The 23,425-nt window shown below is 53.2% G+C and overlaps 3 protein-coding genes across 4 annotated transcripts; 2 read left to right on the top strand and 1 right to left on the bottom strand.

The window, feature by feature from the left end:
• Positions 1-21: 21 nt before the first annotated feature.
• Positions 22-1,616, top strand: Ltb4r2 (leukotriene B4 receptor 2). Its single transcript, XM_052733149.1, has one exon. The coding sequence runs from the start codon at positions 257-259 to the stop codon at positions 1,331-1,333; it is 1,077 nt and encodes a 358-aa protein (XP_052589109.1). The 5' UTR covers positions 22-256; the 3' UTR covers positions 1,334-1,616.
• Ltb4r (leukotriene B4 receptor) lies at positions 1,354-6,363 on the top strand. Of its 2 annotated transcripts, XM_052733147.1 has the most exons (2): positions 1,354-4,312; positions 5,096-6,363. In XM_052733147.1, the coding sequence occupies exon 2, from the start codon at positions 5,105-5,107 to the stop codon at positions 6,143-6,145; it is 1,041 nt and encodes a 346-aa protein (XP_052589107.1). In that variant the 5' UTR covers positions 1,354-4,312; positions 5,096-5,104; the 3' UTR covers positions 6,146-6,363. The 2 variants fall into 2 exon arrangements, with proteins under 2 accessions (XP_052589107.1, XP_052589106.1); XM_052733146.1 differs by having other exon boundaries at positions 1,354-6,363.
• Positions 6,364-6,443: 80 nt separating this feature from the next.
• On the bottom strand, positions 6,444-23,300 carry Adcy4 (adenylate cyclase 4). Its single transcript, XM_052733143.1, has 26 exons — positions 23,191-23,300; positions 22,720-22,910; positions 21,042-21,239; positions 20,781-20,942; positions 19,885-20,034; positions 18,966-19,114; positions 18,776-18,887; positions 18,016-18,143; positions 17,734-17,892; positions 17,370-17,502; positions 17,018-17,191; positions 13,833-13,867; positions 13,634-13,720; positions 13,380-13,449; positions 12,809-12,906; positions 12,003-12,087; positions 11,755-11,892; positions 10,814-10,924; positions 10,400-10,584; positions 10,112-10,196; positions 9,552-9,710; positions 8,398-8,544; positions 8,002-8,109; positions 7,779-7,893; positions 7,206-7,330; positions 6,444-7,123 (listed from the first exon to the last, which is right to left on the bottom strand). Exons 2-26 carry the CDS (start codon positions 22,876-22,878, stop codon positions 6,977-6,979), a joined length of 3,219 nt encoding a protein of 1,072 aa, XP_052589103.1. The 5' UTR covers positions 22,879-22,910; positions 23,191-23,300; the 3' UTR covers positions 6,444-6,976.
• Between the last annotated feature and the right edge of the window lie 125 nt (positions 23,301-23,425).

Raw genomic sequence — 23,425 nt, 5'->3', positions numbered from 1 at the left:
AGTGCTTCAGTAGCAGCGGCCTCTGGGAACATGCCAAGAGCAGGGAAGGACAGCTGACTGGGAACAGGGGCCACGGGTTCTAAGGAGTTGTTTCAATTGGTTTCCTGGAGAGAAGACACAGACAAGCTGCAGAGAAGCTGGGGGTGGTGGTGGGGTGGGCACAGTCCCTTCTCATCTAGCACCAGCGGTAACGTGGGTCTTTGCCCCAATCTTGAATGCTCCACCCGGTGGATTCTTGCAGCCCCCTTCTCGGAGGATGCCGGTCTGCTATCGTCCGCCTGGGAATGAGACGCTGCTGAGTTGGAAGGCCTCGCGGGCCACCGGCACGGCCTTCCTACTGCTGGCGGCGTTGCTGGGACTGCCGGGCAACGGCTTCGTAGTGTGGAGCCTGGCGGGCTGGCGGCCCACCGCGGGGCGGCCACTGGCGGCCACCCTTGTGCTGCACCTGGCGCTGGCCGACGGCGCGGTGCTTCTGCTCACCCCGCTCTTTGTGGCTTTCCTGAGCGGGCGGGCCTGGCCCCTGGGCCAGGTGGGCTGCAAGGCGGTGTACTACGTGTGCGCGCTCAGCATGTACGCCAGCGTGCTGCTCACCGGACTGCTCAGCCTGCAGCGCTGCCTAGCTGTCACTCGGCCCTTCCTGGCTCCCCGACTGCGCAGCCCGGCCCTGGCCCGTCGCTTGCTGCTGGGGGTCTGGCTGGCCGCCCTGGTGCTCGCCGTCCCGGCCGCCGTCTACCGTCACCTCTGGGGCGATGGCGTGTGTCAACTGTGCCACCCATCGGCGGTGCACGCCGCTGCTCATCTGAGCCTGGAGACCCTGACTGCCTTCGTCCTGCCTTTTGGGACAGTCCTCGGCTGCTACGGCGTGACGCTGGCGCGGTTGCGGGGCGCGCGCTGGGGCTCGGGGCGACACGGCACGCGGGTGGGTCGTCTGGTGAGCGCCATCGTGCTGGCCTTCGGCTTGCTCTGGGCCCCCTACCACGCGGTCAATCTTTTGCAGGCGGTGGCTGCGCTCGCTCCGCCCGAAGGGGCCCTGGCCAGGCTTGGCGGGGCGGGCCAGGCGGCGCGCGCTGGAACAACAGCCTTGGCTTTCTTCAGTTCCAGCGTCAACCCGGTGCTCTATGTCTTCACTGCGGGGGATCTGCTGCCCCGGGCGGGGCCCCGGTTCCTTACTCGGCTCTTTGAGGGCTCTTGGGAGGCCCGAGGGGGCAGCCGCTCTAGGGAGGGTACCATGGAGCTCCGAACTACACCTAGGCTGAAAGTAGTGGGGCAGGGCAGGGGCAATGGAGATCCTGGAGGCGGGGGTAGGATGGAGAAGGACAGTCAGGAATGGTAGCCAGAACCTCAAACCTCGGGGCTCCCCTACCACTTTCCATGGTTCCTGGAACTCAAGGGTACTTGGGGATGCTTCTCTGATTGCAGTTTTGGTTTGACTGGACAGGATTACTCTATAGGCCCAGGTTACTCCAAGACATGGGATTGTGAAGGTGACTGTGGCCTATGTTCATATTTGGTGCTTGCAATATGGCCTGGATCCATGTACCAGAATTGCTTATATGCTGCCAGTAGCTACTTGTGTGAAATACACTGGGAAGCCATTAACGTGTGGCTTAAATGTGCTCCTGTTAGTGGTCCATCATGCCTGTGTTGTACTGAAGTCACCTCATTCTTGACTGGGACGGGCCAGAACCCGACAGTGCCAGCCTTCAGTGGCTTTCTGCCCTGCCTCCCCAGCCAGGCTATCTGTTTTCCCAGGCCTGTCTCTGGAACCACTGTGGAGTTTGGCTGAGGGCGGATAAAATTCATTCTTAGAAGCATTTCGGAGGAAGAAACTGGCCTCCAAGGGGAAGTAAATCTGTGCCCTGTGAAAGGAAAGTGTTGTGCTTGTCTTAGGGTCAGCACAGTGAGGGGGAGGCACATGACTGGACCGTGATGTAGGAGCCTGGGGTGACAAGACTCCACCTCTCCCTCTGACCCTCTGCTTACTCCCCGCCCCCCAAAGTCACCAGGCCTGTGAGGAAGTCCAGGAGCCAGTACTTTCTTCATGAGAGGAAGTTTGAGGATTGATGAGGAAGGAGGAGGTATGGCAAATGGCTGGAGTAGCTGGAAAACTGAAAGAACCATTCCGGAAGGTGGTGCCTTTTCTTTTCTCTCTGCTGCCTTCCCTCTGCGCAAGATGTTAGACGTTCCTAACCCTTCTCCACTACTTTCCAGCCTCCATCTTTTGGGATCTCCCTATTATTAGATCCAAAACCTGAATGACTCTTTTGAGTCAATTTTTTTTTTTGAGCAAGTTTTTTTGTTTTTGTTTTTCTTTAGGGGACATCATGGACACACACAGGACCAGTCCATCCTAGCTGGCTCAGAACATTCTTACTAGCCCTCAAAATTTCTTGTTCCTAGACCCATCGGTCCTCAGCAAACTGAGGTAGTTGACCTCCCAAGTGGTTACTCTGGGCTCTACTTCAATGTCTTTTCTCACTCTTCAGGCAGAGGCCAACAGAAAAAAAGAAAAGCCAGTCTCCGGGGTCACTCTAGGAACACCGTAACCGGGGTAGAGGTGACCTCTGAACTAGGGAGGAAGTATGCTTAGAGTATCTAGTCTCTGGAGTAGGAAGACTACTCCCCAAGGAAGATAGAGCAGCCTGAGGAAAAGTGTAAAGACAACCCTTTCTGCTGGAAAGGGCTCTGGGTGGCCCTGGAGCTCTGATCCAGAAGCTTCTATCCATAAACACAGAATTCTTCCTGTCCTGGCGTTCTGGAGCAGAGGTTTCTGAACTTCCTCTGTTGTAAATTCTCCACCTTACACACCCGGTGTGGTCAGAGTTCTTCCTCAACTCTGCCTTCAGTTCGTGCTGTGGTTTTGGCCTCCTTTGCATCATATCCTCTGCTTGACAGTTACTGGGTCAACGCTGATCTGGCTTTTCCCAACGTGAGAAAAGTGAGGGCACTGGGAAGCATAAGGGGCCTCGACGGCCACTGTTACGCTTTACATCTTTCCTGACAAGCGACAGGTGGAAAGTCAAATGGTAAGACTCATGGCGGTCTGAAGGAATGTGTTCTTGGTGGAGACTTCAAAGAGAGATGGCGTCCTTCCTTTCACCGAGGGAAGTCGAAGGATGAGGCTTTTGGAGGCTGTTTATCTGTTCACATTCTTTTTTATTTATTTAATTTTTTTCCCCCTGAGACAGGGTTTCTCTGTGTAATAGCCCTGGCTGTCCTGGAACTCACTCTGTAGACCAGGCTGGCCTCGAACTCACAGAGATCCTCCTTCCTCTGCCTCCTGAGTGCTGGGATTAAAGGCGTGCACCACCAGCGCCCAACTCTTTCCAAATTCTTAGATGCTCTTGCGGTAGGGCTGGAGTGAGGAGGCATCTCGGCTCCCGTGCCACCGCGTCTGTTCTTCCTTCTCAGCACAGCCTAGCTTAGCCTCCACTTTCTCCGTCCACGTTGAAACTGACGGTGCAAGGCTGTAAGGCTGAAGGAAAGGAGTGGTACCAGTCCTTGCCTAGGACCCACTGAGAGAGTCCAACAGGGTTGGACTATATGGTCAAGTGGGTAGGGGAAGGAGAAGAAATCCACATTTTGTGCTATGAAGGAGATCACTTAGACTTTGGCTTCTCTCCAAAGGAATGGAGAGTTGGTTAACCTGTAATGGGAGGTGCTGGAGAAGGCTTTTTGCCTATATCCACACCAAGATCATGGTCTGACCTGAAGTCAAGAATAGGTTGCTTCCGCCTTCATTCACTTTTTGCACATTTTCCTTGATATCCCCCCGCCCCTTGTGTGTGGATCGGTCTCTCTCGATCTCATGCAGCCTAGGGTGGCCTTGACCACGTGAAGTACAAAGATAATATTTTTTATTAAGCTAGCAGTCTCATTCTGAGCCTTGCTTCCTCCTCCTATGATATAATTCATCACTCTGTTCACCTCTCCAGTCTAGACCTGCATTTTCAGACCACACCCCAGCCGACTCACTCCTGGCACCCCTCTTTCCTAGCTCACTGCCCTTTCCTGGGTACTTCTCATTTAGCCCCACCCAGGGAGCCTTCCTCCTTTCCGGGCCGCTCTGGAACACAAAGATTGTCCCTCTCGAACAGTAAAGGAGGGTGTGGGTTTTCTTCAGCCTCACCCTCAGGAAGATGCATCTTCCCTCCTCTGCTCTGCGGTACTTCCTCTCTGGCTGACTTAGCTGACAGACTTAGAAGTGGGACCAAGACCCTAGCACTAGGACCGATTCAGGAATTGTCTGTCCGATGACTTTGCCCTGACCCTGGACGTGGCATTGGCTTCTGAGCAGCATCTAGGAAACCTTGTAAGTATCCTAGGAATTGGATGGTGTATGTGTCTTTGTGTGTGTGTGTGTGTGTGTGTGTGTGTGTGTGTGTGTGTATGTGTATGTCAGTGTGTTGTATGTGTGTGTGTGTGTCTGTGTTTGAGTGTCAGTGTGTTGTGTGAGAGATTGTGTGCATGAGTGTGTCAGTGTGTTGTGTGAGAATGTGTGTATGTGAGTGGTGTGTGTGTGTGAGTGTATGTGTGTGTCTCGGGTGTAGCTTGGAGAGGTGCTGAGACAGAATCTCCAAAGACAGCCTGACCACTGCAAAAGGACTTGCCCTCGGGGCCTGTCCATTAACCCCTCTCTGTCCAAGTTCTTCCTGGTACATGCTGGTCCGCTCTAGAGAGAGTGGGTAGGTGACTGAAGAAAGTCGCAGGGCTAAGTGGATAGAGGCCTCTCGGGAGACAGAAGAGCTAGCCTTTCATGGGATGCAGCAGTGGAGAGGAAAGTCTCCCAGGCTGGTGCTGGGTTCCGGGGTCTCTTAAGGGAAAGAGGGTGACAGGCTCTGGAAAGGCAGTTGTTGCTGTGTCTTTTGCAACTGGGTCTGTGGCAAAGAAGGGGCCCCACCACCCAGTTAGGAAATTAGTCTTTCTCTTCAACCAGGTCCCTTTAAGACAACGAGGTTGACAGTGATGTATATATTTGGAGGTACCTCGGAAACTTCTGATTTTGGAGATCAGAGTACTCATGCTAGTGTGATGAGGTGCCAAGAATCAATCCCTTGGCTTTCTCCTCATGGGCGTGCCCACTTTTACTCTCCAGGTCCTTTTGATGGCTCCCAATACTACATCTCCTGCAGCATCTTCCTCTCCCGGGGGCATGTCTCTGTCTCTGCCTATTGTCCTACTGTCTGTGGCCCTGGCTGTGGGGCTTCCTGGCAACAGCTTTGTGGTGTGGAGCATCTTGAAAAGGATGCAGAAGCGCTCTGTCACGGCCTTGCTGGTGCTGAACTTGGCTCTGGCCGACTTGGCTGTGCTGCTCACTGCTCCCTTTTTCCTACACGCCCTGTCTCAACGCACCTGGAGTTTTAGAGTGACCGGTTGCCGCCTGTGCCACTATATTTGTGGAGTAAGCATGTATGCCAGCGTCCTGCTTATCACCATTATGAGTCTGGACCGCTCACTGGCAGTGGCTCGCCCCTTTGTGTCCCAGAAGATGCGCACTAAGACGATTGCTCGATGGGTGTTGGTATGCATCTGGGTGGTGTCTTTTCTGCTGGCCACACCGGTCCTTGCGTACCGTACAGTAAAACGGTACAACAGGACTCTGGTCTGCCGTTCGGATTACCCTAGCGACGGGCATAGTGCCTTCCATCTGCTCTTCGAAACCACCACGGGCTTCCTGCTGCCCTTCCTGGCGGTGGTGGCCAGCTACTCTGACATCGGACGCAGGCTGCAGGCTCGGCGCTTCCGCCGCAGTCGCCGCACGGGCCGCCTGGTGGTGCTCATCATCCTGGCCTTCGCCGCCTTCTGGCTGCCTTACCACCTGGTGAACCTGGTGGAAGCCGGCCGCGCGCTGGCGGGCTGGGACAAGGACGACTCCGTGGGGCAGCGTCTGAAGCTGGCCCGCAACGTGCTCATCGCGCTGGCCTTCCTGAGCAGCAGTGTGAACCCGGTGCTGTACGCGTGCGCGGGCGGCGGCTTGCTGCGCTCGGCCGGCGCGGGCTTCGTAGTCAAGCTGCTGGAGGCCACTGCCTCCGAAGGGTACAGCTCCCGCCGCGGGGGCACCCTGGGCCAGACCCAGAAGGCCACACCCGCCAGTCCTGAGGAAGGCCCCTCTGACAACTTGATGACCTCCTCCACCCCCTCCTGAGTGACGTGAACTGCAGTAGGCTGGGTGCAAAGACATTCGTTGACTCTGGCCTGACCCACTTCTGTACCTGGAGGAAAGTGGGTTGGGGGCTGGGCTCAAGCGGAACAGAGGGAGGGGTGGGGCGAGTCAGGGCAAACAGTCCGCATGCTCGGGCCTGGCTTCTGCGGGCAGCTTTAACCATTAAAACTAAAGTCTGAAATCAGGTTAAGCCTGTGAATGAGGTGTATATTGTGGTGCACTGGGGGTGGTTTATTGGTCCCAGAGAGGGACCAGTCTGGTGGGGTCCCTGTCAACAGTTCTTTAGTTCCCCGTGCTTTACAGTTTTGGAAGGAACATATGAGTAGATACAGCCCTACACTCCTAATTCTGAAAGAGGGAACCTACAGATCCCACTTGGAAAAACGCGCTGCTGACTCAAAAAGAATTCGCTGTATGGCCCCATCCCTCCAGAGTCATGACTCAGGGGACCGGTTCTTGTGAAGTGTCTTCCCAGAAGTTCGTGGTAACCATCCTTGATGGTGTAAACCTAACATCCTCTGAGGAGAGTCCCTGGAGATGGTTTCCCTTCTCTCCACCTCCTGAGGAAGTCTCACTGGGGACCGGAGCACCAGATCCCATCTTCCAGAATTTCTGTGCATCAGTACCTGCCGTCTCTCAGAAGCCACCCTCCCCTTCCCCACCCTGTAAAACAAGATATTCCAGAACGAGAGGCCTAGGAACACAGCTCGGGAAGAAACTGTGCCACTGAGGAGCGAGGGGGTGATTCCCACCAGGCTTCAGGTGCCCCGTAGACGTTTTATTGAAGATGGTAGAGGAGGGCTGCTGAGGCGCCTAGGGCGCGGAGGGAGACCCAGTTCTTGTGAGGTCCGTGTTCAGGAAGTAGGTACGGAGCTCCCCTTTGCCTTTGACCTTGATGACGCCCCGACTGTAGCATGTGTAACCCAGGGATTGCAGGGCCCTCGCTGTCTCCTCGGTCACCTGCAGTTGGAGGAGGGGTAAAGGAGCAGAGGGTAGCCTTATCCTTGTCCCCTCCCCCGTGCCTCCAACGTAGGTCTCTCACCTGGATCTTGCCAAGAACCCCTGTACTCTCCATGCGGCTGGCCACATTCACTGTGTTCCCCCAGATGTCATATTGTGGCTTCTGCGCCCCAATCACTCCTGCTACTACTGGTCCGTGGTTCAACCCTGGTAAGAAATGTGGTCATGAGGGACTTTGATGGGGGCAGGCTTTGAAGAAGGAGATTAAGGGAGATGGAAGGTTGGGTGGTTTTTTTTTTTTTTTTTGGTTTTTTTGAGACAGGGTTTCTCTGTGTAGCTTTGCACCTTTCCTGGAACTTGCTTTGTAGACCAGGCTGGCCTCGAACTCACAGAGATCCGCCTGCCTCATGCCTCCCAAGTGCTGGAATTAAAGGCCTGCGCCACCACCGCCCGGCTGGTTGGGTGGTTTTATAAGAGAGTAGATTAGGGAAGGGAAGGGCGCCTCTCTCAGCTCTTAGACTAGCAACTTTATGCTTCAGCCAAGGGAGTAAGTCTGGGTGTGTGTGTGTCTAGGGATGAGCTGGAGAGCAGCTAATGAAGGTCTCAGAGAGGGGAGAGGAGGTACCACATTGCCCCAGCAAAGGAGGTCCCTCACCCACGCGCAGGCGGAAATTGTTGAAAGAGTGCTTGTTGATGATATCCAGCTTAGATCCCAGGGCCACTGCAAACTCCACCATGGTACCCAGATGGCTGCAACTTCGATCAGCATCCTGGTAAACGGGTCCACCCACCACGATGGGCACAGAAATAAGTCCAACTCTTGCAGAAGCCCACCAATAGAAGCCCTGGGGAGGGTTGACAGGAAAGGGTTGCCGTACCTGTTGTGCATCCTGCCCAGAGGTGGCATTTAAGCCTGTGGCTGCCATGTAGGTGCTGCCGATAGTTTTGATCTTCTCTACTCCGCTGAACTTTGGCTTGGAGAGCAGCTGTAGAGAGAAGAGGCTGTGTCTCCTTTCTCTCTCTCGATTTCACTATCCCTTCTCCAGAAAGCCTGCCCCAGGCCTTTGCAGGCTAACGGGCCAGTCTGTAGAGCAGGAGGTGGAGGTGGTGGTGGGAAGGAGATGGTTGGCAATGTGCGATGAAGGGAAAGCTCAGTGGACAGGGTAGGTGGAGAGGTTGGGGAGTGGGATTGGCTGGATGGTCAGGAAAGCAAAGTGAAAGGAAGAGCTGGTGGGAGAATCCAGGATGCAGGACGCAGGGTCTTGGAGTCGCACCTCATCAAAATCAGCAATGATCTCATTGAGCAGCCGCAGACACTCCAGCCCCTCATGGTTGATGTTAGATTCAGAGTAGAATTCCTTAAAGTCCGGGACCGAAGCAAAGAGGACACAGACACATCCGTAGGACTGGTGGTAGAGGTCCTGTGAGCAGGGGGAGGGTTGAGACGCCTAGCGCCTGGGCCGGCAGCTTCATGCCTCGCCCAAGGGAATACATTTGAAGAGGAGTGAGCCAGAGAGCAACTACAGCTCAGGGTGTGAAGAGGAGGGAGCAAAATGGTTTACTTCTTTGAAATTTAATTTTTTTAAAATAATGTATTTATTTCTATTTTATGTACGTTGGTGTTTTTGCCATGGGTGTTGGGTTCCCTGAAACTGGAGTTACAGACCGTTGTGAGCAGCCATGTGGGTGCTGGGAATTGAACTCAGGACCTCTGGAAGAGCAGCCAGTGCTCTTAACCACTGAGCCATCTCTCCAGCCCTGGAATTAACTTTTTAAATAGGCAAGTTTATTGATTTGTGTGCGTGTGTGTGTGTGTGTGTGTGTGTGTGTGTGTGTGTGTGTGTACACATGCTGCAGCATATGTGTAGAGTCAGATGAGGACAACTTTCAGGAGTTAGTTCTCTCCTTCCACCTTTATGTATGTTCCAGGTTGTAAGGCATTCTTTACCCTCTGAGCCCCAGAGAACTGAATTTTTATTTTAATTAATTGAAATTTGTTTGAATGGACACATGTGACTATCAGCTACCATATTGGATATTGTTGAGCTAGAGGGATGGGTGACCTGCTCTTCAGACAATTCCCACCACCATTTGACTAGGGCTTCTGAAAGGTGTGATATAGCCATGATTTAGAACAATGATTGCCTTCCCCACCCCACGCCCCAGCCATGGGCCTCCTGCATGGTAGGCAAGCTCTACCACTGAGATATCAGTCCAAAAGATGTTCCTTCAAAACAAAAACTTGAAGCACAAATTTTGTGGCCATTAAGGACCAAGCCCAAGATTATGCTCTGACAAGGCAGGGGCTTGGGTGACTACCTGACCCACTGTTTAGGGACCCCAGAAAGTGTGGGGTAAGACCCAAGAGTTTCATCCGAGCTCAGTCCCAGTGGCACCTGGGCCTCTGGAGTGTGGGGTTGGGAGTCACCTCATTGCGCCGGTTCTGGCCGATGAACTGGGGAGCCACGTGTGCCGGGAGTACATTCTCCAGGAGGAGCCGGGTCAGGTTCTCCATTGTCTCAGTTTCTTCTTGCTCCTGCCTCAGCTTCTTCTTCCACAGGAAGTCCAGGCGGCAGTAATACTCATTCTAGGGTGATAGAGCAGTGCCCCCAACACCCCACATCCAGCTTAGAGACAAGGTTTAAGGTAGAACTGTCCTGGAGAGAGATGGCTTTTAAGATCTATTTCACTTTAGGATCTACAGAACGAGAAGCAGACTTTTTTTTTTCCCCCATAACTGTGGTTTTTCTTAGATTTGGGAGTGTGTGTGTGGGGTTTGGGGTGGGGTGGGTGGGTAATGGTGAGAATGAGAGGGATTTAAGAGAGCGAAGAAGTAAGAAATAGAGTCAGAACACTCTCTTGGAAGTTTCCAATGGCCAAGTATTACTTGCACTCAGCCCTGGAGATGAGACAGACAAGTTAACAATATGGGAACCCAGCCTCAGCCATTCACAGGGAGGCCCTGGAGGACGGGGCTGAGAGATATACCTGCCGAGCCAGGACAAGGAGCGTGAAGAAGAAGATGAAGAAGTAGATAGCTCCCATCAGCTTGGGTTCCTTCAGCACCCCCGGCCTGAGAGATCAGAATCAAGATGGTTTCCTGTCTGCCCCTTCCTGAGGGCCTCCTTCTTGCTCCCGGTGCCCCAAGAGCCCCCAGAACCCCTCCCCTTTCGCCTTGTGGGTACGTTGAGTCTGTGAGGCAAGGAGACAGCTCTGTGTCCTGTCTCAGTCATGCTCCCGAGGGCTTGAGCAGATGTGTCCTGTGGCTGTACGTACCTGGAGTCCAAAGGGCTCTGATAAAGGTGGGCGACGAGACAGTCGGACAGCCAGGCGTGGGAGTGCAGAAACAGGGAACAAGATGCCACCAGCCACAGCAGAAGCAACAGTAGTTTCAGTTCGAAGCTCATGTGCAGAAAAAGGGAGCAGGAGAGGGAACCCAGCACGCAGCAATGCATGGAGTACTGTGGGGTGGGGCAAAGCGGTCAGCTGTATCCCCTAGTAGTGCTGGGAGAATGCCCAGGGCTCCTGTTCTCCCAGAGCACGGGGCTTATCGGGCAAATTGGGATGTCATCCACGAAAACAGGCACTGGCTATGACTGCCTTGGATGGAGTGTTCTTTAGCTTATGAGTTGGCAGACTGATGAGGAAGGGTTTGGGGAAGGAGATCCAGGGCTGCACAGAAACACTCACTGGGATGCTGATGAGAGGCAGGGATCCTGGCAGCTCCCAGGAAGCATTGAAAGCCACAGAAGATGCATTGGAAGCCAGGAGAAGGCAGTCTGACGACACGGGCAAGAAGATCTGCAGAGGGAGATGGGCTGAGGGCAGGTAAACTCCTTGGGTCCAAGGGAGGCTTCAGCTGGACTGCACCTGAGCTAGGGATGAGTTGAAGCCAGACTCCTATCATGGGGCAAATTCTACTTCTGAACAGTGAGAGAGCTTCAGATGGGTCCTCACTGGCTGGAGGGACTGTGAGAAATGTCACGAATACTAGTATGTCATCGAACCAGTGTCAACTCTTTTTTTTTTTTTTTTTTTTTGGTTTTTCAAGACAGGGTTTCTCTGTGTAGCTTTGCGCCTGTCTCTGTAGACCAGGCTGGCCTCGAACTCACAGAGATCCTCCTGCCTCTGCCTCCTGAGTGCTGGGATTAAAGGCGTGCGCCACCACCACCCGGCTTAGTGTCAACTCTTGCCAACTCCTTAACCTCTCTAGGCTACCCTCCTCTCTCTTTTTAATTTGGCTGGAGGGGGAGGTGATTCCTATTGAATTCTAACAACAATTATAAATTCTGGAACTTTAGCCAAGTAAGCTAAAAATGATGTATGCCTAAGAGGAAAAAGATAGAAAGGACTTCAACAAGGTGTAAACAATGATTATGCTTGGAGAGTAGGGCGGGCACACACACAGACACACACACACACACACACACACACACACACACACACACAGACACACACACAGACACACACACATACACACACACACACACACGCGCGCGCGCGCGCGCACACACACCATCATCCTTCGGTCTTTCTTCTTCAGCTGTCATTCCACATCCAGGGGTTCCCTTTCAACCCGACAGGGCCAGTATGCCCTCATGGCGGTAGACTGAACCCCGCTTTGTCCTCACCAGGCTGGCGATGGCCATGGTGAACACCAGGAGGATAGTGGCGGTACCCAAGGCTACTCGAAGTCCTGGCCGTGTGGCCACCAGGACAGACAGTGCAGGCAGCCAGTGCAACATTTTGGGACCTTTCTGGACACACTTCTGTGGAAGGAGAACAGGTGTCATAGCTGCGGGGCTTGGGGCTCCTTCTTCAGGCCGGGGCGTGGCTAGGGCTCCAGCTTGACACTCCCCCCTCTCCCCAGACCTCTCACCGTCAGGTGCTCTGAGAAGCAGACGAAGAGGAGGAGAAGGAAGAGGAGGAAGGCGATGCTGTAGGTGATGGCCAGAGCTGGGGGCCTAAGGGAAGACAAGAGGGACGCTGTGAAGGGCCAGAACGAGCTCTGGCGTGAGGGGCTGTGCCTGCCATCTGGTTGGGAGAGGGGGTTAGTCTCAGGGATCCAGAGTGGCAGCTGGTGGGGGTCTGAGGTAGGACATAATGTTCTGCTGTTCTGGGGACCTAACGGTCGAGAGCAGTGTTTCGGTACAACAGGAACTGATTAAAGTTGGGACAACATTGAAGGGATCAGAGGATTCCTAAGAGTGGCCATGGCTGAATCCGTCAGCCTCTGGGCTGAAACTCTTTAACCTCTGAATGCTGAACGAGACCTCAGTCTTCCAAGTCGAGGCCCAGACTTGAGAGCCTATCGTAACTCAGTCATCTGCTGTGAGAGTCAGGGCTTGTCGATGAGAATACAGTGTCCTTCGTGGAGATGTTGTTACTGTCCAAAGGTGGAGGTGACTGAAAGCGGTCTGGATGTACACGATTTCTTTTTCAGTACTGAGGCCTGAACCTAGGGCCTCATGAAACAGATGCCACTCTCTCCCACTCAGTTGCACCCCCAGCCCCAGGGTGTGCCTTAAGATGAGGACTGTGATTATCTCCGGAGGATGTGGGTGAGTGACTGAAGCTCAGGGCGAAGGTGCCAGAGGAAGAGAGTGTGGGTCAGGGGTCAGGAAGGGCAACAGGCTCTACACACAAGAGCCAGCACTGCTGCTGCCGCCGCCTGGTGTGACTCACCTGTTTGTCACCAGCATCTGGATAGTGAAGTTGGACAGAAAAACCAGGAAGGTGCAGGCTGCGTAGTATTTGAAGGCAGGGAGTGCAGAGAGCCGGTACTGGAGGCAGAGGGATGGATGGAGACGGGGTATCGGTACCAACCATGGCTGGGAAGGTATCAGCCCCAGGCAAGAGGTGGGCCCCCAGCCTCACTCTCCACCCTCTAGTTCGTCATTGTAGCCCCCACCCTCTCTTCCAGGAGATATCCCCACTACCTACCAAATAACCCAATCTACAGATGACAGGTTTTTTTGGGTCATGTAACCTGGGTTGGCCTCAGACACACTATTTTAACCCTTGATAACCTTGAACTCCTGGTCCTTCTGCCTCCGCTTCCCAAGTGCTAGGTTTACAGGCTTGTACCACGACACCTGGCCTGACTTTCCTAGGGGAGGCACAATCCCCTCACCCTAGGGTCCAAAACTAGGCATACCTGGGAAAGACAGGCAGGGACAGAAGTCCTAAACCTTCCCAGGGGCCAGGGCCAGGGCCAGGGCCGGGGAATCTTGGGGTGCTTCGTTCTCCATCTTACCTGTTTTTCCATCTCCTTCTCCCTGAAGTACAGTGTCAGGAGGTCGAAATCCTTCGACTGCTTCCACTGTCTGGTGTGAGGCAGGAGGTGGTGAGCACCAGAGAGGATGGAGGTGAGCGGGGTTGGGGGAGGCACTCACGAGGGTCCTTCTCGAGGATGGTTCCTCACTGCCCTCCAGACCCTCAGAGGAGCACCCACCCTTCTCCACCACACCACCTCAGGGCCTCCAGCCCGCAGCCCTCTGGTGTCCGTACTTCTGAGAGTTGAGCTGCTCAATGACCTGGAAGAACTTGGCATCCCCAGTGTCCAGTTCATCATCTAGTCCCCGAGGGGGGCGACTCCTGCACAGTGACAGCCAAGCCTGTTACCACAAAGGTCCTCAAAAGTGCAGAGCAGTCCCCCTAGGGAGGATTCGCCCAGTGTGCCCCACTGTCAAAGATGAGGTCTTCTCACCGGTCCAGGCTCCACTGGGGGCTGAAGGCCTTTTCCTGTTAAGAAAAAGCACACGATGGGGCTGTGGTGAAATTCCCTCTTCATGAAGACAGACTGTAAAACTGATCGAACTTTCTGCATATGTCCTTGACTGGATGCCCTTGATGCGGCTGTTTCTTCAGCTTCCAATGGCCTCCATCCCATCCTGTACCAAATCCTACTTCCCCAGGAAGGATCATTTCAAACTCTCTTTCCTCCTAACTCTATAGATTTCCAGGGTCTTTAAAGCCTTTGCTTCCTCTTGGAGAACATCCCTTAACTGGGCAACCCTTTATCTCCTCTATATTTAGGTGGCTGTTAGTTCTGTGTCTCCTTAAAGACTGCAGATTCTAGGGGCTGGACCTCTTCCAGAGGTTCTGAGTTCAATTCCCAGCAATGACGGGGTGGCTCACAACCATCTATAGTGGGATCTGATGCCCTCTTCTGGCATAAAGTCGTATATGCAGATAGGGCATGCATACATAAAATAAATAAGTCGGGCGGTGGTGGTGGTGGTGGTGGTGGTGGTGGTGGTGGTGGTGGTGGTGCACGCCTTTAATCTCAGCACTCGGGAGGCAGAGCCAGGCAGATCTCTGTGAGTTCGAGGCCAGCCTAGGCTACCAAGTGAGTTCCAGGAAAGGCGCAAAGCTACACAGAGAAACCCTGTCTTGAAAAAACAAAAAAACAAAACAAAACAAACAAACAAGCAAATCTAAAATAAAAAAGAGAGAGAGAGAGTGCAGATTCTAAAGGCAAGGACTTTCCCATTGCCCCTGAATGCTAACAAATTCATTGGCTTGAAGTAGAGTGGCTATGCAGGAAATATTGACCCCCCTTCTCTGACCTTTTGTGAGGTCAGCTATGCTGAGTTGAGAGAGAGCTGGTCAAGGTAGACAACAAGGTATGGAGAAGGAAGAAAAAGAAGGGAATTCAGTTTGATTGTAGTTATATAGTCATTCTGGTCTTCACCAAAAGGCACACACAACATACGCAAAGTTATAAAAACGGCCGGGTGTAGAAGAGCAGTTACTGAGGGAGAAGGGGTGCTCTGCGCCCCGCAGACTAGAACAAGAGGTGTGTTGAGCATCCTTCCCTACCCTCCATGGTACATTTGATGGAAACAGGGTCACAAATAGAAACTGGGCGTATAGGAGAAGTAGAAGGGGGAGAATAAGATACTGGGGGGGATGGTAGATTCTAGATATGGGGCCTAGGTGTGCATGTATGTCCTTGGCTTTTGTCAACCTGCCCCCTTATGCCTTAAGTTACATGAAAGTAGGAAAAAATACCTACTCATTTATGTCTTTTCAAGAACTGTTCTAGTGCCCAAAACAGAAAACATTCAAAACATATGAGGGACAGGTAGGTGTGGTAGCATCTAATTCCAGCACCCAGGAGGCTGAGGCAGGAAGATTGCTTCCAGTCGGGCTATATAGTGAGGTCTTGTCTCGAACAACAAAACAGTGATAAGATTCATGTATGGATGGAACATTTCAGCACAAATAGTGCTCTACCACTCCAAAGTTCCACTATGCTAAGAGTAAGCAGGTGCAGGGCTGGAGAGATGGCTCAGAGTTTAAGAGCGCTGGCTGCTCTTCCAGAGGTCCTGAGTTCAATTCCCAGCAACCACGTGATGGCTCACAGTCATCCGTAGTGAGATCTGGTGCCCTCTTCTGGCATGCAGACAAGAGTAGGCAGATGCTTGCCTAGAATACATGCAGTGCTGGGTTTGATCCCCAGGATCATATAAAACTAGGTATAGTGGACCACATCTGTAATCTCTGCACTTGGGAGGTGGAGGTGGAGATCAGAAACTCCAAGGACATCCTTGGCTGCTTAGTGAGTTCAAAGCCAGTTTAGGATACATGGGATAGGGAGGGAAAGGAGGAGGGAGGGAGGGAGGGAGGGAGGGAGGAAGAATAGTCATGTTGGGAATTACTAATATTTGACTGAGCTCCTGAGTCTTTAGGGGTCAATTTCTGGGCTGGTGAGGCCCTGCTCCAATCAGGAGGTGCCCTCAAACAAGCTGTGCTTGCCCCACTACTCGGACGCTTGGCCTTCACAACAACACTCTGGGGGGCCTTTCTATTGCAGGAATTGCACCCAAGGTTGTCTCCTGCGTGGCAGACTCCGAGCAGCGCTCCTTTTGCACCATGGAGGCCTCGGTTTGCAGCAGGGCGTGGGCTCCTGGTGCTCTACTTTCTCTTCCTCCTGCTCACTTAACCCCTGTGACCTCTTCCTTCACTAGACTGGCGTTTAGAAAATCCTTCCTAGAGCTGCTGAGGCCAGTGTGCCCCTCGTCCCCATGCTCCCGATCTCTAGCACTGTTTCTGCGGGACTGAAGAGGAAGGAGAAGGGATGTAACACCAAGTCTCGGAAGGCACCTCAAAAGTCCAGCCAGGCGTGTCTGACACTGTTGTGGGAGAGCTTCAGAAAGGCGGCTGGAGTGTGGAACAGATTTGGGGAAAAGGACGATTAGGGGAGAGAGGCTGAAATACATGCCTTTAGGAACATGACCTGGCCCCCGTACCAACCCCGAGAAGATTCGAGAGCCTTCACTACTGGTGGGCCACTGGCTACCGCTAAGTCTTATATACAGGTCCAGCAGTAACAGGCCCTGCCCTAGCTTCACCCGGATAAGCTGTAAGCCCATCTCTTCCCCTCTGCCACAACCTTGCCTGCTCACAATCTTTCCTCTTCAAGGCCATGAGCAATGTTTCCTGTCACCTCGCTGTCCTCGTGTCTGAGTGCCGAGGAGCCGAGGAGCAGAGGCAAAAAACCCAGCTTGCCCACAACTTAACTTGGGGAAGGATGAAAGAAAGTACAACATTGTAGTAATGGACCTTGAGAGAGGCATTTGCTGGTGGGACGGGTGTGCCAAGTCAGGAGGAAGTGGGGTTTAGCTATTTCCTTTGGATGCCAGGGGAAGGGAGGGCTGAGGTGCAATGGGTATGGTGTCTATGGGGATCTTTCGTTATCGCTGAGGTGAGCTGGAAGGGAGGGCAAGAAAAGGTCTGAACCACCGATTGGGGCAACCAGGAAGTTCAGGGCTGTCACACATTACCAAGAGATTCACTGGGGGTGAGGGGAGTCTGGGAGTGGAGCCTCGTGACAGTGGAGGGTATTTTTTCCCCAAGCACAGGGTTTTATGACGGAGGTATACGTACCGGGAGTGGAGTGGAGGCAGATACAGGACTGTCAACGTGGCTTAGGTGGGCGAAAGGCTTGGCTGCACCCCAAGACTCCAGATAACGAGTCATCAGTAGTGATGGACGCATCTCGTGGCCCTCCAGAGAAGACAGTAATCCTTTTGCAGTCCCCTTCTCGTCTTCCTCCTCAGCCTGGGACGTGTAAAGTCTGAGAGTAAAAATGAGATATTTCCCCACTCTCCCACACCACTTATAGGCTTGTCCCACATCAGAACACAGCAACTCAATTTCTGGCATAGAAGGAAAGACTGGTCTTGCTGACTAGGTGGTTTGCATGGTCCAGTCTGTGGGGTCCAAGCTGGGCTTTTACCCGAGGATCGACGACCAAGTATGTAGGTTCGCCTAGCTCCCGAAGGTACGGGTCTCGGTGTTCCATGTCTGCACTCTCCACAGCAAAAGCCCCTGCCAGAAGGGCCAGGGTAGCCCCTGTGATGTGCACGCGTCTGGAAGGAGGGAGCAGTGAAATCAGGAGAGAAGGCCTCTAAACCTTTGATTTCTTTCAAAGACCATTCCCAGAGCTGTGACTTCAAGGAAGGCCCCATGTTATAGGGAGTGCCTCCAAACACCCCAGAATCCCCCTGAACTTGTCTTAGGGACTGTGAACAGGGCAGTAAGTAGCATGTGGGGGATTCAACTGGGCTTTTGCTGTAGCTGCCCCAGGCTCCACTTCTTACCCTGGAACACCGCCGGCTTCCATGTGGTTGGCCAATGTGACATCATGGGACCAGACATCATACTGCCACTTCTGTAACCCAATGACTCCACAGAGCACACTGCCAGAGTGCACACCCACACGCATGTTGATGTCCACACCAGTGGCCACCCGAAGTTTCCTGAGCCGAGTGTAGGACAAGCTTAGTCCCGCCACACTCCTCTTCTTCTCTGCCATCCTGCCTCCCACATCCCCTCCAACATCTGTTTCTCTGAATTTCTCCTGCTCACACACCCAAGCTGACCTGATGGCCCGGCACATGTCCAGTCCCATGCGCACACAGTTGATGGCGTGGTCTGGTAGTGACAGTGGCAGTCCGGAGACACAGTAGTAACAGTCTCCCAGGATCTTGATCCGCATGCATTCGTGCTCCTGGGAGTATGTGTGTGGGTGTGTGGAGGAACCTGGTTAGAGGCCAGAGGGGTAGGAGGGAGTTGGGAAAGGTGGGGGGCAGCTGTGGCATTCCTGAAGAACTTCTGAGGTTGGGAGTATCTAGGTCAGATCTACGGCCTCCCTTGAAATGGGGCTGACTGAGGTCTCTCCTGCAATGTCTTTATCAGAAGGAACAATCAAGGGCTGGAGTGTCTGTAGTCCTCCTCAGTTTTGGTACATGTGGGGGGACATTCATATCAGCCCATGATAATAGTGTCAGGATTGAGGGACATGGAGGCAGACTCCAAGCTAGGACGTATCCGTCATGTCTGATTAGGTGCTAAGCTGAGTTGTCGAAAGCAGGGATTTCTCCTGGAAGGGCCTCCCAAGGTCAGAATGCCTGAAAAATCTCTGCGCATATTCGAAGGCATTATGCTAGGGATGTCTGTCAAGACATGGAGAGGTCTCTTGGGGATGGTGACAATTTTCTGAATGGGATCGTTTGTGAGTGGTTCCTACTTCTACTGCAGTATCTGGGAGCTTGGCCTGTAATGTAAGACTTCTCAGAAGATGGGTGCTCCCCAGCATGTGGTATTTGAGGGCCCCCGGGTGGGGAGGGTAACCCCTCTGACCTTGGCAATTTGGTCGAACTTGCCAAACAGCTCATTGAGCATGAGTACCAGCTCTTTAGGGGAGCACTCGCTGGCCAGCCTCGTGAAGCCCACGATGTCGGCATACAGCACACTGCACAGGGTGGACTGCGTTAATGGGGAGCCACGGCGGCAGCCCAGGCTCCCTCCCCCCCAGCTTCTTCCCTCATACCTGACTCCTTGGTGCCTCTTGACATACAGGCTGTGGAAGTTGTTTGTGTTCTCTGGCCGTGACCTCTGCCCAGTCTGCAGCCTGGCCATGATCTCGGCCTTCATCTCTCGGGCCAGGTAGGCAGGCAGGATGGACAGAAGGAGGTGCTCCTGGAGAGAGTCCCTGTGGTGACACCCCTCCTACTCTCCTGTGCCCTGTCACCAAGAGCCTCAGTCCTCCATATTACACAGCCCCCCCCCCCGCCCCCCGCACATTACATCTACCCCCTAGTATGGTCCCCAACATTTCCAGTCTGTCCAGCAGGACTCTATCACCCTGTTCTGTCCTGGCCACTTAGGGACTGGACTCAGTATCAACACCTAAATTTGAAATCTTCCTTTAATAATTTTCATCATGTGCATCATCATCATCATCATCATCATCATCATCATCATTTATTATTATTATTTTGAGACAGTATCCTACTATGTACCCCTGGCTGGCCTGGAACTCACTATCTAAACCAGGGTGGCCTCGAATTCACAGATATATGTCTGCCTTTGCCTCCCAAGAGCAGGGATTAAAGGTGTGCACCACCATATCTGCTAAAATTTAATTTTATTTATGTGTCACAATGTGTGGGTGGAGGCCAGAAGACAGCTTTGTGGAGTCAGTTATCTCCATCTACCTTTACTTAGGTTCCAGGAATTGAACTCACATCTTCAGGCTTGTGCAGCAAGGGTCTTACCCTCAGCTATCTCACTGGGCTTCAATTTGAATCTGGCAACAATCTCCCAGGGGTGGGCGGTCGTCACATTTCATATAAGAGGAAATACTTGAGAAAGGCAGACAGATTACCCACACCCACTCCACACGAAGGTGCTAAAAAGCTGCTCTTTCTGAGCCATTGTCCTTTTCCTGCCTCATAGGTCCTACTGACCTGATGCTTTTTCTCAGTGTCCAGCCTCCGGCGTGAGTGCAGCGATCTGAGGGCCTCCCGGAACGTGGCACGCAGTGCTCGCTCCATCAAGGCCTTGTGGTATGCTCCCACCACGTTTCCACACAGGAACAACACTGCGTTTGCTGCCAACTGTGGGTAAAGGCCAGGCTTGGAAAGTACACCACCCGGTGGGGCTGCGAGAGTCTACCTGGGTAGCTCAAGTTGGCTCTAAGAACAGGATGAGGAGAGCCTGGCTCTCCAGTGAGGGACCTAAGTATCTCAGGACAATTGGTGTCACACTATGACATCCACGGGAGAGAGCTGGTCCCTTTCCTCCTCTATGCTCTCTGCTGTAGAGTCTTGGCTGCTGGGCTAACCTGGCCACTTAGGTCTAGATAGATGTCTTGCGTGTTTATTTCCCCTCCGAGAACACTATCCCACCACGTTCACCTCCTGAGCCCATTCCACCTGCAAGACACTACTCAAGTTCTAATCACATTTTCCACTTTTTACTTCTGTACCCAGGAGAGAATAATGGCTGATTTCCCCCGAGGCTATAGGGCCCTCTTCTGGTAAAGGCAGGCATGATGCACTGACGTACCAGCTCCAAGAGGTCACTATAGGGCTTTATCTGCGTTGGTTCCTGCATTCAGGCTTGAGCCCTGCTTTGGAGTCCCAGCTCAGCAAATGCTCAGAGGATCTTTCTCGAGCAGCTGAGCCAGCTGTGGAACATTACCGGCACTCTTGTTTTTTGTTTTTGTTTTTTTCAAGACAAGGTTTCTCTGTGTAACAAGCCTGGCTATCCGGGAACTCACTTTGTAGACCAGGCTGCCTCTACCTCCCGAGTGCTGGGATTAAAGGCATGTGCCACCACCCGGTTATTATTGCATTTTCACCTGTGGTAGCAGAGCCCTCTGTGAGTCAGGCTGCCACCCAAGGTACAGTCCAAGGACCAGCAGATGTGAGAGTGACGAGGTGAGGCCTGCAACAGCAGCATCCCGCATGCCCAAGGGCAGCATGGCGTACACGGTGAAGATGATGAAGAGGAAAAAAGATACCTGGAGGAGGGGGGTGGTAAGCTGAAGGCCCGGGCTTCGCCGCCGCACAGGGCCTGACTTCGAGGTCCCCATTCTCTGGCCCCTTGGCTGTCACCTCACCTGGTCCCAGGCGCTCACCACACCCCCAGTGAACAGGAATCCATGGCCCAGAGCCAGCAGCGCGGCCCAGATGAGGCCAGAAAGAGGTCGTGTCCAGCGCTGCAGTTGCTGTTCCCGGGAAGCCAGCCCCAGGAGCAGAGAGAAGCCACCCAAAGCACACAGCACGGTTGTCAGGAAGCTTGGGTCTGAGGTCAGTTCCTGTGGGGAAAGGATGTAGGAAGCAAGTCTGAGACGAGGTACTTGGGCGTTTTTTGCAAGGTGAGAGGGAGCAAGTTAGATGCCGTCCAGTTCAGTTCTGTAAAATGTCGTAAACACAGGCGCAAAAAAGAAAATAGGGCTGGTGAGATGGCACAGTGGGTCGGGGTGCTTGCCACCAAGCCTGGTGATCTGGTTTGATTCCCAGAATCCACATGGTGAGAGAAGAGAACTCATTCCTTTGAGTTGTCTTTTGACCTCCACACGTGTGCACTCATGTACAACACACACACACACACACACACACACACACACACACACACACACAAAACAAAAACAAAAACAAAAACAAAACAACCCAAAAAAACCCAAAACCAACTAAATAAATGAAAGAAAACAGCAGACCAGCATCAGGTCGACCCCTAAGAACCTGCTGAAACTCCACCGGTGTCACCCACGAAGTTCATCAGTCTCACATGGGTCAACCTAATACCTCCCACCCTCTTTCTGAATCTCAGTTTGTTTCTTCTTTCAGTTTTGAGGCGGGGTCTCATGAACTTGGACTGGCCACCAACTCCCTGTATCTCCCCAGTGCTGGGATTCCAGATTTGCCTGGCTATTCCCACAGTTTATCTGTTAAAGGGGAACTGTAGCACGTGCGTGGTTGGCATTCGGAGTGAATGTCCCGCAAATGGCTAACTTGCTGAGGAGAATCCTCCCCTCTGAAACCATGGCGCTGAACTTCACAAATGTTTACCCAGGCAGCCCAACTTTGTGCCGTTCCTTGCCACCTACCTGAGTGCTGAGATCTGGATACCTGCCTTTCCTCTAGCCTAGAAGTCCCATTACTATCCCTTCCCTTTGTTCCCACCTCTTTCTGGACTTGGCGGAGACAAGGATTAACGGTGCTCAGTCCTTTTTCTCACCTTGCCTCCAAAGAGTGGAAGGAAAACCCGGAGCAGAATATTTCTAGATTTGGGATTGAAGACCCCCTTCCTGCCCAACATGAAAGTGAATTTTTTTTTTTTTTTTTTTTTTTTTTTTGGGAGAGGAGGGCAACTAAATCACAGTGGATGAAAACTGTCTTTTGGAAGTCTGGGGGCACAGTTAACAGCCCCACATTCCCTAAACAGGAGAGAAAAAGTCAGGAAATGAATTCCCCCAGGGACATGAGTAGAGTTTCCTCTCTGGAGAGCTGGAAAATCCGGTGTTGGATTTACCGTAGAACCAGCAGAACATAGTGAGGTGCATCCGGATCTCACTCCCCTCCCAGTATAGACCCAGAGAACAAGCATAGAGAGACCAGGGCTTGGTCACATGTGCTCAGAGTCACAACAATTCATGATGAGGTTCAATGCTTCTTTTCCGGTTCCCAGCAAAGACATTACTAACTAAGAGACCCCCGCAAATCCCAGTCCTTCAAATATCCCCAGCCCGAGGCAGCCCCTGCCTAGAGCAGACTCCCGCACTTAGCCCATCTCACCCTGCCGCTGGCCCAGGCGACGGCTGGTAGTGCCACGAGCGTGCACAGCACGATGACCAGGAGCAGCAGTAGCAGTGGGTACTGTTGGCTCAGGCTGTAGTAGGTCTCGTAGAAGAGATCTTCGCTGGGGGGCGGCCGGGGACCGAAGAGACGGGCCATGGTCTCCCCCGCCCCAGCCCGGAGCCCCTGCCCTGGGGACGGCAGGGCACTGAGTTAACAAGCCGGCTTGCACCACTGCGCTTTTCTTCCTCTCCTGGCGCCACTCTGACCCAAGCCTCTAAGCTTTCCGAAGCAGTAGGGTTCCCTGCCAGGCGCTCTCTCAAAGGGGTCCCAGCTGGATGTGACAGGACTTCTCGATCCTTCCCACAAACCCGACCGTGGTAGTGCCCTAGCAAAAAAATCTCACCAGAGGGACAGGAGTCGGATCTGATGAGAAGGGGCCCCAGAATCTCCCTCTACCCATCAACTCACTGCTTTGTGTCAAGCTCCCGAAGCCCTCTCAGCAAAGCTGGGCCCCCGGAGGGAGCCTGGGTAGGCAGGCTGCCACGCACCCTCGCGGCTTTGCTAGTGGCTCAGGGCCGAGGGTAACCGGCGCTTCCCTCTGGCGCCAAGGCCCCCTCCCACTTCCCCAGATAGAGTCCGGCCCCTTCCCGTGCCTAGGCGGACTACCCTGGCTGCTTCCCATGCTCAGATTGTGTGCTCTAAC

The sequence above is a fragment of the Peromyscus californicus genome, unplaced genomic scaffold (genome assembly GCF_007827085.1).
Source record: "Peromyscus californicus insignis strain IS unplaced genomic scaffold, ASM782708v3 Scaffold_12__1_contigs__length_115047231, whole genome shotgun sequence".
Classification (NCBI taxonomy): Eukaryota; Metazoa; Chordata; class Mammalia; order Rodentia; family Cricetidae; genus Peromyscus; species Peromyscus californicus.
Note: the sequence above shows the minus strand (reverse complement) of the source record. Positions and strands in the feature narration are given on the sequence as shown.

Bases quoted from the DNA above. Each gene is read 5' to 3' on its own strand.
- Ltb4r2 (XM_052733149.1), top strand. From the start codon at position 257: ATGCCGGTCTGCTATCGTCCGCCTGGGAATGAGACGCTGCTGAGTTGG.
- Ltb4r (XM_052733146.1), top strand. From the start codon at position 5,069: ATGGGCGTGCCCACTTTTACTCTCCAGGTCCTTTTGATGGCTCCCAAT.
- Adcy4 (XM_052733143.1), bottom strand. From the start codon at position 22,878: ATGGCCCGTCTCTTCGGTCCCCGGCCGCCCCCCAGCGAAGATCTCTTC. The intron at 13,721-13,832 runs GTGAGAAGACCT...GTCACTGTGCAG, and splicing joins CCCCAGTGGAGCCTGGACCG to GAGTCGCCCCCCTCGGGGAC. The intron at 10,197-10,399 runs GTACGTACAGCC...CTGATCTCTCAG, and splicing joins CAGAGCCCTTTGGACTCCAG to GCCGGGGGTGCTGAAGGAAC.